Genomic DNA, 17,530 nt, shown 5'->3' with positions numbered 1-17,530 from the left:
GCCCACGGCTCTAGTGGAATGAGCTCTCACAGAGGCCGGTATAGTCAATTGGGCTGCCACATATGCATGCTGTATGGTGGAACAAATCCACCTAGCAAATCGATTGTTTGATGCCAGGCAGCCTTTCTTGTGTGCATCATAAAGCACAAAAAGACACTCTGTCTTACGGACCCTTGTCCTTTTGACATAAACCTTCAAGACCTTCACCACATCCAATGATTCCGGGATATCCTGATGTCCCGAATGAGAAGGTACCACAATCAGCTGGTTCACGTGGAATGCCGAGATTAACTTTTGGCAGGAACTGCTGTCTCGTCCAAAGTTCCGCCCTATCCTGATGGAATATCAGGCATGGACTTTTACAAGAGAGAGCATTAAGCTCAAAAACTCTCCTGGCCGAGGCCAGAGCTAGTAACGTCACTGTCTTCCAGGTGAGGTATTTAAGTCAATAGTGTCCACTGGTTCAAACCAGGATGACTGAAGATAAGTCAGGACGACATCCAAGTCCCAAGGCGCCGTCGGGGGTACAAATGGAGGCTGTATTCTCAAGACTCCTTGTAAAAAAGTCTGGGCTTCCGGAAAAAATGCTAAAGTTTTCTAGAAAAAGACAGAGAGGGCGAATACTTGAACCTTCAAGGACCCCAGCCAGAGTCCTTTGTCAAGGCTCACCTGCAGAAAACGGTCCAATCTGAAGTTCGCTGGCGGAAAACTCATGTGCTTACACCAAGACACATATTTTCACCAAATCTTGTGGTAGTGTGACACCGTCACTGCCTTCCTGGCCCGGGTCATTGTATCTATGACCGAGGAATTAAATCCTTTTAGAGCTAAGATGGGTACTTGTGTATTTTGGCGGCGCCCGATTTCAGCATTGTGCGATGAACGCGTCGCATCGCATGCCATGTACCCGATGGCATGCGATGCGACGCGATTGTGACCCCCTATGCGATGAAAAATCGTATAAGCACCCTAAAGGGTGCTTTTGAGCACCCTAATGGGTGCTTACAATGTTAAATGCACCCCCACGCCACCCCCCCACAATAAACGTGAACCCGAAGCGTGGCGAGCGCAGCGGTACGCGTCCTACGACCTTTTCATACCCCCACTATCCACGTCGGCATGGAGTTGAGAATAGAAAGTGTGGCGAGCGCATCAAGCCGAGCCCGAAGCGTGGCGAGCGCAGCGAGCCCCCCGGACACCTGTGAAGCCCACCAGGGGACGCGGATACCTGTGAAGGTATCCGCGTCCCCTCGCTGCGCTCGCCACGCTCGCCACACTTTCTATTCTCAACTCCACGCCAACGTGGATAGTGGGGGTATGAAAAGGTCGTAGGACGCGTACCGCTGCGCTCGCCACGCTTCGGGTTCACGTTTATAGTGGGGGGGTGGCGTGGGGGTGCATTTAACATTGTAAGCACCCATTAGGGTGCTTAACATCGTATAAGCACCCATTAGGGTGCTTATACAATGTTTAATCGCATCGTATGGCATTGTATGCCATGTACAATGGCATACAATTTGAAAATTGTATGCCATCGCACACTATCCAACGAAATCGCGTCACATCGCATGCGTTATGGTATGCGATGAGATGGGCGCCGCCAAAATACACAAGTACCCTAAGATGTTCTGCTCAACCTCCAGGCCATTAAACAAAGCCTCCCTAAGTCCTGAAAGACAAGGCCTTGTACCAGAAGATCTCTTCTGAGAGGCAGTCTCCAAGGTTCTTCTACCAACATGTTTTGCAGACTTGCGTACCACGCTCTCCGGGGCCAATCTGGTGCAATTAGGATTGCTTCCACCCTTTGGTGTCTGATTCTCTGGAACACTCTCCCCAGAAGGGGAAGGGGCGGGAACAGATACACCAGTCCGTACGACCACATTGTAGTCAGAGCATCTATTGCCTCTGCATGTGGATCTCTTGTCCTTGAGCAATACCTGTCCACTTTGTAGTTGGACCTGGAGGTCATTAGGTCTATCTTTCGGAGCCCCCACAGATCTACGATGCTTCCGAACACCTGAGGATGAAGGTCGTGACGACTGAGAAAGTCCGCCTCTGAGTTGTCCACCCCAGGGATGAAGATGGCAGAAATTGCCACCGCATGGAGCTCTGTCCAGTCAAGAATCTTGAAGACTTCTCGCATGCATGCTCTGCTCTTCACACCTCCCTGGCAATTTATGTAAGCAACCGTTGTTGAATTGCTGTGCTTCCAGTGGTGACCATCGTCCCTGGAACCGCATTCCTTGGGTTACCGCCCCCCAGTCTAGCATCTGTAGCAAGCAGAATCCAGTTCTGAATCCCGAATCGCCTCCCCGCAAGGAGATTTGGCGCATGTAGCCACCATTGCAGCAACTGTTTTGCCTTTACAGACAGGCAAATAAACCTGTGCATGTGGATGTGTGATCCCGACCACTTGCTTAACAGGTCCCACTGGAATACTCTTGAGTGGAATCTCCTGAACTGGAGAGCCTCAAACGAGGCCACCATCTTCCCCATCAGCCTGATGCAGAGGAAGACAGAGACTCTCTCCGGAGACAGCACTTCTCGTAACAGCTGTTGTAGTGCAGTAATTTTCTCCAATGAGAGAAACACCCTTCTTTCCACTGTGTCCAAAATTATCCCCATGAACTGGAGACGTTGGGATGGTATCAGTGAAGACTTGGGTATATTTAGTACCCATCCATGATCCGACAGAAGACGTCTGGTCATTTCTATGGCCCCCATTAACTTCGACACTGACTCAGCTTTCAGTAGCAGGTCGTCCAAGTATGGGATAATATTTATCCCGAGTCCTTAGTAGGAACATCATTTCCACCATCACCTTGGTGAAGACTCATGGGGCCGTCGAAAGTCCAAATGGTAGGCCTTGGAACTGGAACTGTTCATCCAGAATTTAAGCGCTGCTTGACTCACCTAGTGCGTGTCCTGTTTCTCTCTTTTTTCTAAGAGTGGGGAGTGACTGCCCCCACACCTGAGCAGCAGCTTTTTCTGCAGATCCAGCTCAATACCTTGCGCCTGATTATTTCTAGTGAATAAAAACTTTTTTCCAAATCTCAGGAATGCCTGGTGTGGAGCCCACACAGGTATGTGCTGGTATGCGTCCTTCACATTGATGGACGCTAGATACTCTCCTTCTTCCAGTCCTGCAATAACTGCCCTCAGGGATTCCATTCAGAACTTGAAAACCCTCATAGGGGATCAAGGACTTTAAGTTCAAGATGGGTCTTACTGACCAGTCTGGTTTTGGAACCACAAATAGGTTTGAAAAGTAACCCTTGTTCTTTTCTGATGGAGGCACTGGTACAATCACCTGTGCATGCACCAACTTTTGTACTGCATGTCTGAGGATACTGCGATCCTCCGTAGCTGCTGTGAGTCCAGACCTGGAATATCTTTGAGGGGGTTGTCTTTCGAACTCCAGCTTGTAACCGTGTGAAATAACCTCCCTGACGCAAGGGTCGAGGGAGGATGCATCCCACACATGGCTGAAATATTTCAGCCGAGCCCCCACCGCGAGAATATCCTGAGGTGGGAGAAGCCTGTCATGCGGCAGGTTTAGGTGCGGCCGTGCCTGTGCTACGATCTCTAGTTGCAGAAGCCGTTGCCTTTCTGGGCTTACCGCGTGCACCTCTATTGGCGTTGGAGCCCCTTCTGGCCTTAGGCCTAAACTTGGAGGTCCGAAAGGACTGTTGTGTACCACCTGTAAAGGGGCGTCTCACCGGAGTGGAAGCTGACGGGAGGAAGGTGGACTTACCAGCTGTAGCCTTTGAAATTAAGTCATCTAACTCACTCCCGAATAGCCTGTCCCCTGAGAAGGGGAGGCTTTCCACGCTGCGTTTGGAGTCCGCATCAGTGACCCACTGTCGCAGCCACAGGGCCCTGCGACACAGCCATGGGCGAGTTACGGGGGTTAATGGCTCCTTACTCCTTCTGTGCTTTACACATCATTTTACCGTGTCTTGGATGTGACGTAGCTTTTCAGCCACAGTAGGTACATCCATGTCACCCAGCAGGCCTTATTGTATCTGGCCTGCCCATGTAAAGATAGCTTTTGCCATCCAGCAACTAGCAAGCACTGGGAGTTGGGACGCCCCACTGGCTGTATACATAGCCTTTACAGTGCCATCTAGTTTCCTATCGACTGTGTCTTTTAAGGTCGAAGTACCTGGGACTGGGAGTACCACCTTTTTTGAAAGGCGGGACACCGAAGCATCCACTATAGGGTCCTCCTCCCTCACCTTTCTGCCCGTGGGGTCGAAAGGAAAGGCAGACTTAAAACGCTTGGATAACAAGAAGCGTTTCTCTGGATTTTTCCAGGCAGCTTTAAACACATCTTCTAAATCAGAATGTTCAGGGAAGAAAACATCTTGCCACCTATGTGACACAAAGAAGGAATCCCCTTCAGCAGGTGCCTCTGAAGGTAAATCTAATAACTCTCTAATAGCTAGGATCAAATTTTCAGTGCCCTGAATGCAAGTTTGTGACGCCTGAGAATCTACAACATCATCTGCGTCACCATCGTCTATATCAGAGTCAGGTGCAATGGCTTCAAGTGCCCGTTTACGGGACACCCCTGGCATGGGTGTTAGAATATCCACCCATGCCGTGAGCACCTTTAAATCCTGCTGTACCTGCTTAGTCTGCAAAGTATTAGTTGCCAGCTGTGTTGAAACATTCTCAAGTATGGCTTTCATGTCAGTAGCCCATGAGGGTTCCTGGGAATCAGCCTGCGAACCACCACTGATCTGCGGAGATATGTTACTGAGCTGTGGTGACATACATTGCTCACAAGCAACCTGTGATGTAGAATTTGGAGCAAACTTGTTGCTGCAAATCATGCAAGTTATTTTCCTCACCATGCTGGAGAAAATAACACTCCCTATGAACACACTGCAATCACACAAGCAGTGAATGTACAGTATCTGATTCTATGCGCAGATGATCACATATAGGTATAAACAGTATGTAAAATGCTTAACTAGCAGTTAAATGCTTAACTCAGAGGTATATGGGGACACCAGCACCCTGTAACCTGGTCTTCAGATTAGGTAGACTGGTCTCAATGTAGAGACACCAATATATGTATACTGTGTACTGCAATAAGCGGCTGTATTGCACACTTAAAGCGCTATACTTGCTGTCTCTGCGGACGGATCTCTCCTTCCCAAAGCTGCGCTGAGTAGTGATCTCTGCTCTGCTGTAATGGTGCCCACAGCATGAGAAGAAGCAGGAAGCAGTAGACAGGCGCGCTCGGGTCCTGCTCTGAGCTAAGGCCCGCCCCTTGTCATGGCGCCCGGGCTTCTCCAATATTAATAATGGTGCCTGGGAACCTTTTACTAACGATTAACCCACATAGCGGTATATGCCCTGGTGGTCCAGTGGCACTGCCTGGCATCCAGTCTCAGTGTGGCTTGAATTGAAAACTTCCATGCGCGGTCCCTGTGCAGGGCCACCGCCGTTCTGCCACACATAAACAGAGGTACCCCACTGTGGGGACCCCAGTTCACACTCACCACAGATGTTTTCAGGCTGAGCCAGGGGGTGTGCGGCATGCTGGGGGTGTGCTCACTGCAGCGCAATGCCCGTAGTAACAGCACCCTCAAGTCGGTGGACCTGCAGCAGGGATCAGTTCGGTTCCTTGAAAGGCCTACAACTATCCCTTCCCCCGGATCCCCTCCTCACAGGGAAGCTGTTAAGCCCAAACAGCAACCCGAAAATAATAAAATAAACTGAAGAAAAACTCCATGGAACTCCAGGAGTGTGCATCCTCTCCTGAGGGAACATTTTCTAAAACTGGCTAGTAAGGGGAAGTAGAGGGGAGGAGCCAGCACACACTGGTTGAAGAAAAGTTATGTGCCTGTCTCCTGTCGGATACCCTCTGTTTCCCAATGTAATGAGACCTCAGTAACCCATATGAATGATAGTGAAAATAATAGGAATTTGGTACTCACCGTTAATTCCCTTTCTCCGAATCCATAGGGGACACTGAAGTACTACGCTGGGGATTAAATGGTGTATTGGAGGAGTCGGCACTTTAAGAAACTTTGAAGTGTAGCATGGCTCCTCCCCCTCTATCCCCCCTCAGACTCCAGTCTTAGTTAACTGTGGCCGAGAGGAGAAGAGAGACCAGGGAATCTCTGACAGAGAGAGAGAGTTACGAACAGAAAACAGAACATAACAGTAAACTGCAGACAATCGTATGCACTCAACAGCCACGCATACAGATTGAACAACCCTACCCAGGCTAGAACAGCGCCGGGAGGGCGTTCAGTGTCCCCTACGGATTCGGAGAAAGGGAATTAACGGTGAGTACCAAATTCCTATTTTCTCCTTCATCCTAAGGGGACACTGAAGTACTACGCTGGGGACGTCCCAAAGCCATCCCCACGGGTGGGAAGGCACTGGGCATCCTGTAGAACAGCACTGCCAAAACTGGAAGAGGAGGCCGCAAATGTGTCAAACCTGTAAAACTTGATGAACGTGTTTGGACCAGACCACGTCGCTGCCCTGCACAGCTGAGTCAGAGACACGCCTCTAGCTGCCGCCCAAGAAGGACCCACAGAACGTGTGGAATGAGCTGACACCCTTGAAGGCGGAACTTGCGAAGCCTGTACATAAGCTTGCTTAATGGTCAAACAGATCCACCTTGCTAGGGTTTGTTTTGAGGCCGGCCAACCTCGCTTGGCAGTAGCATAAAGCACAAAGAGTGAGTCTGACTTCTGGACCTCTTTGGTTCTGTTCACATAGACCTGTAAGGTGTGAACGACATCCAGAGATTTTAAATCACCTGTCAATGCTGGTACAACAATTGGCTGGTTGAGGTGATACGCAGACACAACCTTCAGAAGGTAATCCATTTTAGTGCGAAGTTCCGCCCTATCGTGGTGAAACACGAGATACGGTGACCTGCATGACAGAGCGCTTAGGTCTGACACCCGTCGCGCCGAAGCAAGAGCCAAAAGCATGATCGTTTTCCACGTAAGAAGACGAAGGTCAATGGATTCCAGAGGTTCGAAGACACTGGACTTAAGATAATCCAGAACCAGTGGCAAATTCCAAGGCTCCTCCGGGGCATGAACCGGAGGCTGGAGCCGTAGTACCCCATTCAGGAAAGTTTGGACCTCCGGAATGACCGCCAGTCGTCGATGGAAAAATATCGACAAGGCAGACACCTGGACTTTAAGCGAACCGAGACGAAGTCCTGCCTTAAATCCAGACTGCAAAAACCGGAGTACCCGGGACAGTAAAAAAACAGATGTGGGTAGTTTATGGCGTTCGCACCAAGCCACATAAGCTTTCCAAGTACTGTGATAGTGACGGGAAGTGACCTCCTTCCTGGCCCTCATCATCGTTGGAATGACAGATTTGGGGATACCCCTTCTACTCAACAGCACGGCTTCAACAGCCACGCCGTCAAACGCAACCGCGGTAAGCCTTGGTAAACGAACGGCCCCTGTAGAAGAAGGTCGTCCCTTTGAGGAAGAAGCCATGGCTTGTCTATCAGGAGCCCCTGAAGGTCGGCGTACCAAGGGCTCCGAGGCCAATTTGGTGCCACCAAGATGACTGTTGCCGATTCCCTTTTTATCCGTTTGAGTACTCGTGGAAGCAACGGCAACGAAGGGAACAGATAAATCAGGGAGTAATCCCAGGACGCGGTTAGGGCATCCGATGCCACCGCCGTCAGGTCCCGGGACCTGGAGCAGTACCGGGAAGTTTGTGGTTGTGCATTGATGCCATCATATCTATTTAGGGAACTCCCCAACGATGGACAATCTGAGCGAAGACTTCCGGGTGGAGGCCCCATTCCCCCGGGTGAACATCCTGGCGGCTCAGGTAATCTGCCTCCCAGTTGTCCACCCCCGGTATGAACACTGCTGAGAAGGCAATGGCTTGCCGCTCTGCCCACTGCAGAATCGGTCGGACTTCCTGCATCGCCTTGCGACTGCGAGTCCCTCCTTGGCGATTGACATATGCCACCGCCGTGGCATTGTCTGACTGAATCCGAACTGCCCGTCCCCTGAGGAGGAGGTCTGCACTGAGTAAGGCCAGGCGGATCGCCCGAAGCTCCAGGATGTTGATTGGAAGCTGTGCTTCTTGGTGAGACCAGCGACCTTGGAAGTGTTGGCCCAGCACAACAGCCCCCCAACCTCTGAGGCTCGCATCGGTTGTGACAATGGTCCAGTCCCAGACCCCAAACCGACGTCCCTCCATCAGGTTTGGTGTATGGAGCCACCAATGTAGAGATAGGCGACTGCATGGAGACAAAACTATTTGTTTGTGCATGTGCACAGGCGAACCTGACCACTGTTTGAGGAGATCTAGCTGAAAAGTCCGGGAGTGGAAGCGTCCGAATGGGAGGGCCTCGAAAGAGGCCACCATTTTGCCCAACAGGCGAATGCACAAGTGTACTGACACTTTGTGAGGCCTGAGAACCTGTCTGGTCAATTCCTCAAGGGAGAGAATCTTGTCCGTTGGCAGGAAAATCCTCTGCAGGGATGTGTCCAAAATGAGTCCCAAGAAGAGAATCCGTTGGGACGGCATCAGTTGCGATTTTTTGTAATTCAGGACCCACCCATGTTGCAGAAGAACTTTGCAACAGACCTGGATGCTCTGAAGTAGCAGGCTTTGATCAAAAGATCGTCCAAGTAAGGAACCACATTCACCCCTTTTGTGTGTAGTGAGACCATCACCGCCATGATCTTGGTGAAGAGGCGCGGAGCGGAGGAAAGGCCAAAGGGCAGGGCCCGAAATTGGAAATGCTGTTCCTTGATGGCAAAGCGAAGGAACTTTTGGTAGTGTTCGTGAATGGGTACATGTAAGTAGGCATCCTTGATGTCTAAGGAAGCCATAAATTCCAGTGGTTCTAGACCGGCGACTACTGATCGTAGCGATTCCATCTTGAACTTTTGGTAGGCTATGTACCTGTTCAAGGTTTTTAAATTTAGTATCGGGCAGACCGAACCGTCTAGTTTTGGCACCAGAAAAAGAAGCGAATAAAAGCCTTCTACACTTCTGTCTGTTGGAACCGGTATAATGACTTGAGCCGCCAACAATTTTTGAATCGCTTGGATCAGAAGCAGGCGGTCCTTTTCGACATGGGGAAGGCCCATGGTGAAAAACTGGTGAGGGTTGTAAGCAAAATCCAGCTTGTAACCCTGAGTGACAATTGACAGCACCCAATTGTCTGTACAGGACGTTCTCCAGATGTGCTGAAAGTCCCTTAGTCGTCCCCCCCACCCTGGAATCCAGGTAAGATGGGAGGCAGTCATGCTGTGGGTTTTTCTGGCAGCTTGGTTTCAGGACGGCGGGTTCCTGTTGTTGAGCCAGTGGCCGTGCCACCAAAGCCTCTGCCCCTGCACGTGGCAAATGAACCCCTGGATTTACCCCTAAATTTTGGGGCTCCCCGAAAGGAACGAAAACTAGGTCCTTGATAAGGCCTCTTTGGAGGAGGAGCCGAAGATGGAAAGAAGGTGGACTTCCCTCCTGTGGCCTGAGCAATTAGTTTGTCCAGCTCAGGTCCAAAAAGAGCCTCGCCTGTGAACGGTAGCCCCTCTACCGCTTTTTTGACATCTGCTTCTGCTTGCCATGATTTGAGCCACAGGGAGCGCCTAGCTGTGACAGATAAAGCAGAAACCCTGGCGATCAAGGTTGCAGAATCTGTAGCAGCCTCTCCTATGTATGCCACAGACTCACGCATCTGAGGGGACAGCAAGGCCAAGTCCTCAACAGACCTTGCTCATCAAGGCCCTTTGATAATTCCTCGGCCCATAGTTCCATGGCTCTACTCACCCAGGAAATGGCCAAAATGGGGCGCAGGGTAACGCTTGCAGTGGTAAAAATGTTTTAGCCCCGCTTCCAGACGTCTGTCAGGAGCCTCTTTTAAGGCTACTGCCCCTGGTATAGGAAGGGCTGCAGTCTTTGAAAGCTTAGACACCGAAGCATCTACGAAAGGTGGGTTTTCCCACTTAGCCCTTGCCTCAGGGGAGAAGGGATAGGTCCCCTTAAAGCGTCTAGACAATTGGAACTTCTTTTCCGGAGCTTTCCAGATGTCCAATAAAGGTTTGTCTAATTCCACAGATTCTGGGAAGCATACCGCCGCCTTAGTGGGCGGGCCAAAGATAGGGGTATAGGCCGGAGGATCCGGCTCAGCTACATTTAAGGTGAATTTGATAGCCTGTATAAGGGCGTCCAGACCCTGGGACCCTTCCTGCACTACCTCATCCCCCCATCTGCTTGAGGGAGGGGGTCATCCTGCAAGTCTCCATCGTCTCCCAGGGGGTCGTCCTGCTCGTCCCCCGATGAATCCCCCCGTAGCAAAAAGGGAATAGTTCTTTTAAGAGAAGTGGGAGGGATGCTTGCTGGCTGAGTGGATGTTGCTTTTACCAGGGAATCCACAGATTTTATGAGGTCCCTGGTCCAGGAAGGTTCAGCTGAACCCATGGAGGCCAGTTGTGAGTGTAACACTTCCCTATCCCTGCGTGACACAGCCAATTCTGCTGCTAGGGTGTATAGTACACTGGTAACCCCTTCCACATTAAGTATGGAAGAAGTTTTTTCTTCATCTCCTCCATGACAATCTTTGCACAGGGTGACACCCTTAACGTGCTGTGTAAACTGTTCATTGCACTGTGCACACAGCCAGTTTTTGTGCCTTAGACTGAGATCTAGCAGTCATATTGAAAACCATATATACAGCAGTCAGACACAGCAGTACACACTGACGCACACACAATGATAGGGAGCAGAGAATAAGTAATAGGGGGAGAGGAGCTTGCTTTCCCCGAATCAGGCCTACCACAATTTAAAAACACTCCAGCGGGGGCACCCAGTGGGAAAACCCCCTGACACTAATCCAGCTCAGTGCTGATGAGTTGGAGCAGCGCTCTGATGTCCTGTGCAGGCAGATCCTTGGAGGCACACCAGGATGAACAGGCAGCGTTGGTTAATATGGCGCTCAAAGAACCAGGGGACCGGGAGTGCATAAGCTCCGCCCCCTGTCGTCACCCGCTCAGCACGCGCTGTGTACAGCCGCGCTGAGTGATTGCTGCTTGTTCTCGCTGGACCAGCGCGCTTCTCTGGTACAGCCGTCACCTCTGTTGCCCGAGACCTCCGGCGGTGACGTGGCCACGGACCCGTAACACTGGCCACGGGCGGGTCCCCAGTGCCGATGCGCTGGTGGTCGGGGTCAGGAGCGTGCGCCGCAGGCAGTGCCGCTCTGACCCTCCCGGAGGGCGTCCCACGTAGCAGGCAGCCAGCAGGGTCCCCTGATTGCCTGTAACACTTCTTAAAAAGTAGAAATCTATAAACTAAGAGCCCCCTTAGAAGGAGCCCTTGCCCAGGGAACCGACTCCTCCGGGCACTTAACTAAGACTGGAGTCTGAGGGGGGGATAGAGGGGGAGGAGCCATGCTACACTTCAAAGTTTCTTAAAGTGCCGACTCCTCCAATACACCACTCAATCCCCAGCGTAGTACTTAAGTGTCCCCTTAGGATGAAGGAGAAAAGGAGGTAATAGGAAACCTGTAGGGTGATAAAGGGCATTGTGCAGGGTTCCTGTAGCAATATCCAGAACTCATAGCCAGTTATAGAAATCCCAGTACTCAGAGGAGCTGCTGGAACCCTGTACTGGATTCAAAGGGGGTCATTCTGATTCCCTCGGAAAGGGGCGAATTCAAAGTCTGGGTATTAGTGGGCTGGGGAAGTACTAAGAAGTCTTGCTCGTGCTTGTCCAACCACTGTCAGACATTTCTTCCTGTGTGACATCACATCATCTTGCATGAAGATCCCAGTGGCCCCGGCATGCATGGATGTACGTTACCTGCTAGGATGGATTCATAAACAAATTGGTTGAGTGCTGTCCACATGAATGACTGGGCCCAGAGGATGACATTCTACAGACCAAAACATTGCCGCCACCAGCTTATTTAATATTTATTTAAGTATCTTATATAACGCAGCATATTCCATTGCACTTTACAATAGGAGACAGTGATGCAACAAAGAAACAAAGTGGTGGCACATTATGTAATTACATAGAAAATGACATATAAATCAAGGTATTTGTAATAAAATAATCTCACTGTCAGGATGGATATCAAGGGCACTGAGGATTGGAAACTGTATTGAGATTCCTATTGGTGAAAACTGTATTGAGATTCCTGTTGGTGGATGGGGGGGGGGGGTGTAATGTCCATCGTTTTTTTGTGTAATCCATTGATAGAGATGATGGAGAGTGAGTCACTGGGGATTGGACTTTTATAGTATCCACCAAAAATGTCCGAAAGTGGGTACAGTGGAAAGTGGGTACAGGATTGGAATCAGCCACCTTGCATCACCCCCCATCTGCCACTGGGAATACTCCTTCTTTGGACCAGCTTATCAGCACTTGGGACTTCTCAGAGAACATCTCTCCAGGTGAGCCTTATCACACTGGCCACCTACTGAGACTTTCCATCAACAGGGACTACGGATAGAGGAATTCCTCCGGGTGCAGCTTGTCCATCATAGCCACCTGTTCCAGTCCAGTCCAATCCCCCTGGGACCCCATTGAGAGGTCCCCAGCCCACCCCACTGTACCCACTTTCAGACATTTTTGGTGGATACTAGACAAGTGAATCAAAAGCAGGTCAGGGGATTGAAGCACAGTGCGGTCCAATCCCCAGTGACCACAGGACATTGAGACCCCCTTGGATCCAGTCACTACCCACCACATTGATTTCCTCAGATACCCAAAAGGGGACATTTTCTGAACGGAGTTGTTACAACTCCCTCTCCATCATTGGATTACACAAAAAAAACGATGGACATTACCCCCCCCCCCCCCCATCCACCAACAGGAATCTCAATACAGTTTCCACCAATAGGAATCTCAATACAGTTTCCAATCCTCGGTGCCCTTGATATCCATCCTGACAGTGAGATTATTTTATTACAAATACCATGATTTATATGTCATTTTCTATGTAATCAATTTTTATGTGTTTTAATTAAAATTAATTCTTAATCCCATGGTTATTATTCCTCCTCAAACTAGCGCTGTGCCACCACTTTGTTTCTTTTCTTGTTTGTGGGATTAACTACCCCACTTTTGCACAGCAGCTGAGATTTGAACCACCACCAGCGCCTGTTTGTCCCTTAGGGGACCATCTTTCTGCAGTGATGCAGCAAAAAGGGTATTTACAGACAGTCAAATGTATGAGAGCCCTGCTCGCAAGCTTACAATCTATAGGGAAATAGGCATTGATACACAAGGATATTCTTTATTGCATTAGTTCCACCAGAATGCAAAGGTTCCTGGTCTGCTGTATGATACGGTGACCCAGCAGTTTGGCCATGGGTCAGGAGGATGGAATATGTGAAAAAGAAGAGAGTGGATATGTGTGGACTGTACAGTGGGGATGTGATTAGATGGGAACGATATACTGTATGAAGGTTAAGTGGATGGTTCTGGAATTTGATAAGCTTGCCTGAAGAGGTGAGTTTTCAGGGAGTGCTTGTTGGTTTGGAGATTGGAGAAGAGACTTATTGTGTGTGGGAGGGCATTCCACAGAGTGGGCACAAAGAAAGTTAAAAGTTCACAATCTGCACTGTTTCATGGGATATGTGCTGCAGTCAAATGTAGGAGGTGATCATAATTATGTAACTATACTGTGCATTCTGTCATTTGATGTGTAACTAGTTGTAGCCTTTGGGAAAAACATTTGCTGCATTCAGAACATTTATATGGTTTCTCTCCTGTGTGACTCCTCTGATGTTGGACAAGATCTGACTTCTGGGAAAAACATTTGCTACATTCAGAACATTTATATGGTTTCTCTCCTGTGTGACTCCTCTGATGTCGGACAAGATCTGACTTCTGGGGAAAACATTTGCTGCATTCAGAACATTTATATGGCTTCTCTCCTGTGTGACTCCTCTGATGTAGGACAAGATGTGACTTCTGGGAAAAACATTTGCTGCATTCAGAACATTTATATGGTTTCTCTCCTGTGTGACTCCTCTGATGTATAACAAGATGTGACTTCAGGGAAAAACATTTGCTGCATTCAGAACATGTAAATGGTTTCTCTCCTGTGTGACTCATCTGATGTCTAACAAGCTGTGATTTAGAGGTAAAACATTTGCTACATTCAGAACATTTATATGGTTTCTCTCCTGTGTGACTCATCTGATGTATGACAAGCTGTAACTTCTGGGAAAAACATTTGCTGCATTCAGAACATTTATATGGTGTCTCTCCAGTGTGACTCCGCTTATGTATGACAAGCTGTAACTTCTGGGAAAAACATTTACTGCATTCAGAACATAGAAATGGTTTCTCTCCTGTGTGAATCCTCTGATGTATAACAAGCTGTGATTTATAGGTAAAACATTTGCTACATTCAGAACATTTATATGGTTTCTCTCCTGTGTGACTCCTCTGATGTAGGACAAGAACTGACTTCTGGGAAAAACATTTGCTGCATTCAGAACATTTATATGGTTTCTCTCCTGTGTGACTCATCTGATGTTGGACAAGAACTGACTTCTGGGAAAAACATTTGCTGCATTCAGAACATTTATATGGTTTCTCTCCTGTGTGACTCCTCTGATGTTGGACAAGATCTGACTTCTGGGAAAAACATTTGCTACATTCAGAACATTTATATGGTTTCTCTCCTGTGTGACTCCTCTGATGTAGGACAAGCTGTGACTTCCGTGAAAAACATTTGCTGCATTCAGAACATGTAAATGGTTTCTCTCCTGTGTGACTCCTCTGATGTCGGACAAGAAGTGACTTCTGGGAAAAACATTTGCTGCATTCAGAACATTTATATGGTTTCTCTCCTGTGTGACTCCTCTGATGTTGGACAAGATCTGACTTCTGGGAAAAACATTTGCTGCATTCAGAACATGTAAATGGCTTCTCTCCTGTGTGACTCCTCTGATGTCTAACAAGCTGTGATTTATAGGTAAAACATTTGCTACATTCAGAACATTTATATGGTTTCTCTCCTGTGTGACTCCTCTGATGTAGGACAAGATGTGACTTCAGGGAAAAACATTTGCTGCATTCAGAACATTTATATGGTTTCTCTCCTGTGTGACTCATCTGATGTTGGACAAGAACTGACTTCTGGGAAAAACATTTGCTGCATTCAGAACATTTATATGGTTTCTCTCCTGTGTGACTCCTCTGATGTTGGACAAGATCTGACTTCTGGGAAAAACATTTGCTGCATTCAGAACATTTATATGGTTTCTCTCCTGTGTGACTCCTCTGATGTTGGACAAGAACTGACTTCTGGGAAAAACATTTGCTGCATTCAGAACATTTATATGGTTTCTCTCCTGTGTGATTCCTCTGATGTTGGACAAGATTTGACTTCTGGGAAAAACATTTGCTGCATTCAGAACATGTAAATGGCTTCTCTCCTGTGTGACTCCTCTGATGTCTAACAAGCTGTGATTTATAGGTAAAACATTTGCTACATTCAGAACATTTATATGGTTTCTCTCCTGTGTGACTCCTCTGATGTAGGACAAGAAGTGATTTAGAGGAAAAACATTTGCTGCATTCAGAACATTTATATGGTTTCTCTCCTGTGTGACTCCTCTGATGTCGGACAAGAAGTGATTTAGAGGAAAAACATTTGCTGCATTCAGAACATTTATATGGTTTCTCTCCTGTGTGACTCCTCTGATGTCGAACAAGAAGTGATTTAGAGGAAAAACATTTGCTGCATTCAGAACATTTATATGGTTTCTCTCCTGTGTGCCTCCTCTGATGTAGGACAAGATGTGACTTCAGGGAAAAACATTTGCTGCATTCAGAACATTTATATGGTTTCTCTCCTGTGTGACTCATCTGATGTAGAACAAGCTGTGACTTCCGGGAAAAACATTTGCTGCATTCAGAACATTTATATGGTTTCTCTCCTGTGTGACTCCTCTGATGTTGGACAAGATCTGACTTCTGGGAAAAACATTTGCTGCATTCAGAACATGTAAATGGCTTCTCTCCTGTGTGACTCCTCTGATGTACCAGAAGCTGTGATTTAAATGTAAAGCCTTTGTCACACTCAGAGCACACATGTGGTCTCTCTCCTGTGTGACTCATCACGTACAAGATTAGAAAAAATGTAATTTTAAATGAATCTTCTATCCAGAAAATAGTCGCTTAGGTTAATCCTCCAGAGGTGTAAGAAGAAATTAGGACTTTACTTGGCTGGATCAGAGAACAATGTCCCTTTGTGCAGGAGTTGGAGTAATAATATTAGAAGATGTACAATCGTCCTGTAAGAAAATTTAAAAAGTAAAAGGTTAACATAGTTCAACTGTGATGTCAGAGTTATTGTGTATGGAACATTACATATTTCTATCTACAACAAATATCGGTCGCTGACCATTGTTTTTATATTAGTGTATGATGCCAAAGTGCTGGGACGGTACTTGTGTAATAGCACGGCGCCCACTAAGCAAATAGCTTAGTGGGCTATTCTGCGTAGAGAAATCGTATCGTATCGCATGCCATTATTGTATGGCATGCGATGCGATGAGTTACGATTTTCCTATTTAATTTATTCACTGCTGTCAGTGAATAAATAAAAAAAAACTTGTATACGATCAAAAAAAAAAAAATCGGGTCCGATGAAAATATCGGATCTGATATCGGACCCGATTTTACCTGGAGTTGATTTTATATAGTGTGGTGAACGCAGCGAGCCACCGAGCCCGAAGTGTGGTGAGGGCAAGGGGACGCGTATTATGTTACATGTATTATGTATCCGCTCGCCACTATATGAAATAAAGTCCATGCCGACGTGGATAGTGGGGGTATGAAAAGGTCGGGCGGACGCGTTCCGCAGCCGCTCGCCACGCTTCGGGATGACGTTGATATTGGGGGGGGGGGACCTAAATAAATTACATTATATGTAATTTAATTGTATACCACATTAAATGCCATTATAACAGTTAAAATCGGATCCGATATATCAGATCCGATTTTTTCATCGGACCCGATTTTTTGATCACATACGATTTTTTTGATTTATTCACTGACAGAGAGCAGTGAATAAATTACATAGGAAAATCGTATCTCATCGCATGCCATACAATAATGGCATGCAATACAATTTCACTACGTTAGCGTACGTAGGGAAAGTGGGCACCGTGCTAATACACAAGTACCGCTGGGACTATTTGCAGTCGGACGCACAACATGGAGCCCTCTATCCTCCTACAGCAGATACCAATATGTATATTGTACACACGGCCTATAGATGTTTCTATGACTATTGTATAACCCTCATCCTCTGAGCATTACTGACCCTCTGTACTGACCACAGAGTAACTGCACTTTTGGCTCCCTTATCTACATGCAGACATGGGTGATGTAACCCAGGGCTGGACAATTTTTTTTTAAATCTAGGAGCCGGGATAAAAGTGTAGGAGCCAGATGCCAGACAAACTATAAACAGGGACTATGTGCGCCAAAAATTTACACTGATACACACACAGCACTGCATCACTGAGTCAGCCCAGCACACTGA

At 47.8% G+C, this 17,530-nt stretch overlaps 1 protein-coding gene across 1 annotated transcript in view; it reads right to left on the bottom strand.

Annotated features, from left to right (window-relative positions):
- Positions 1-12,920: 12,920 nt before the first annotated feature.
- The window catches only part of LOC146073357 (uncharacterized), a 72,719-nt gene continuing 68,109 nt past the window's right edge, over positions 12,921-17,530 (bottom strand). Inside the window, exon 15 of the mRNA XM_083180534.1 lies at positions 12,921-16,157. Within this exon, the coding sequence (XP_083036660.1) occupies positions 13,642-16,157 (2,516 nt within the window). The 3' untranslated portion in view covers positions 12,921-13,641. The remainder of the gene's footprint in view (positions 16,158-17,530) is intronic.

Source organism: Crinia signifera, chromosome 4 (assembly GCF_055691185.1).
Source record: "Crinia signifera chromosome 4, ASM5569118v1, whole genome shotgun sequence".
Lineage (NCBI taxonomy): Eukaryota > Metazoa > Chordata > Amphibia > Anura > Myobatrachidae > Crinia > Crinia signifera.
This window is presented reverse-complemented; position numbering and strand designations above follow the sequence as displayed.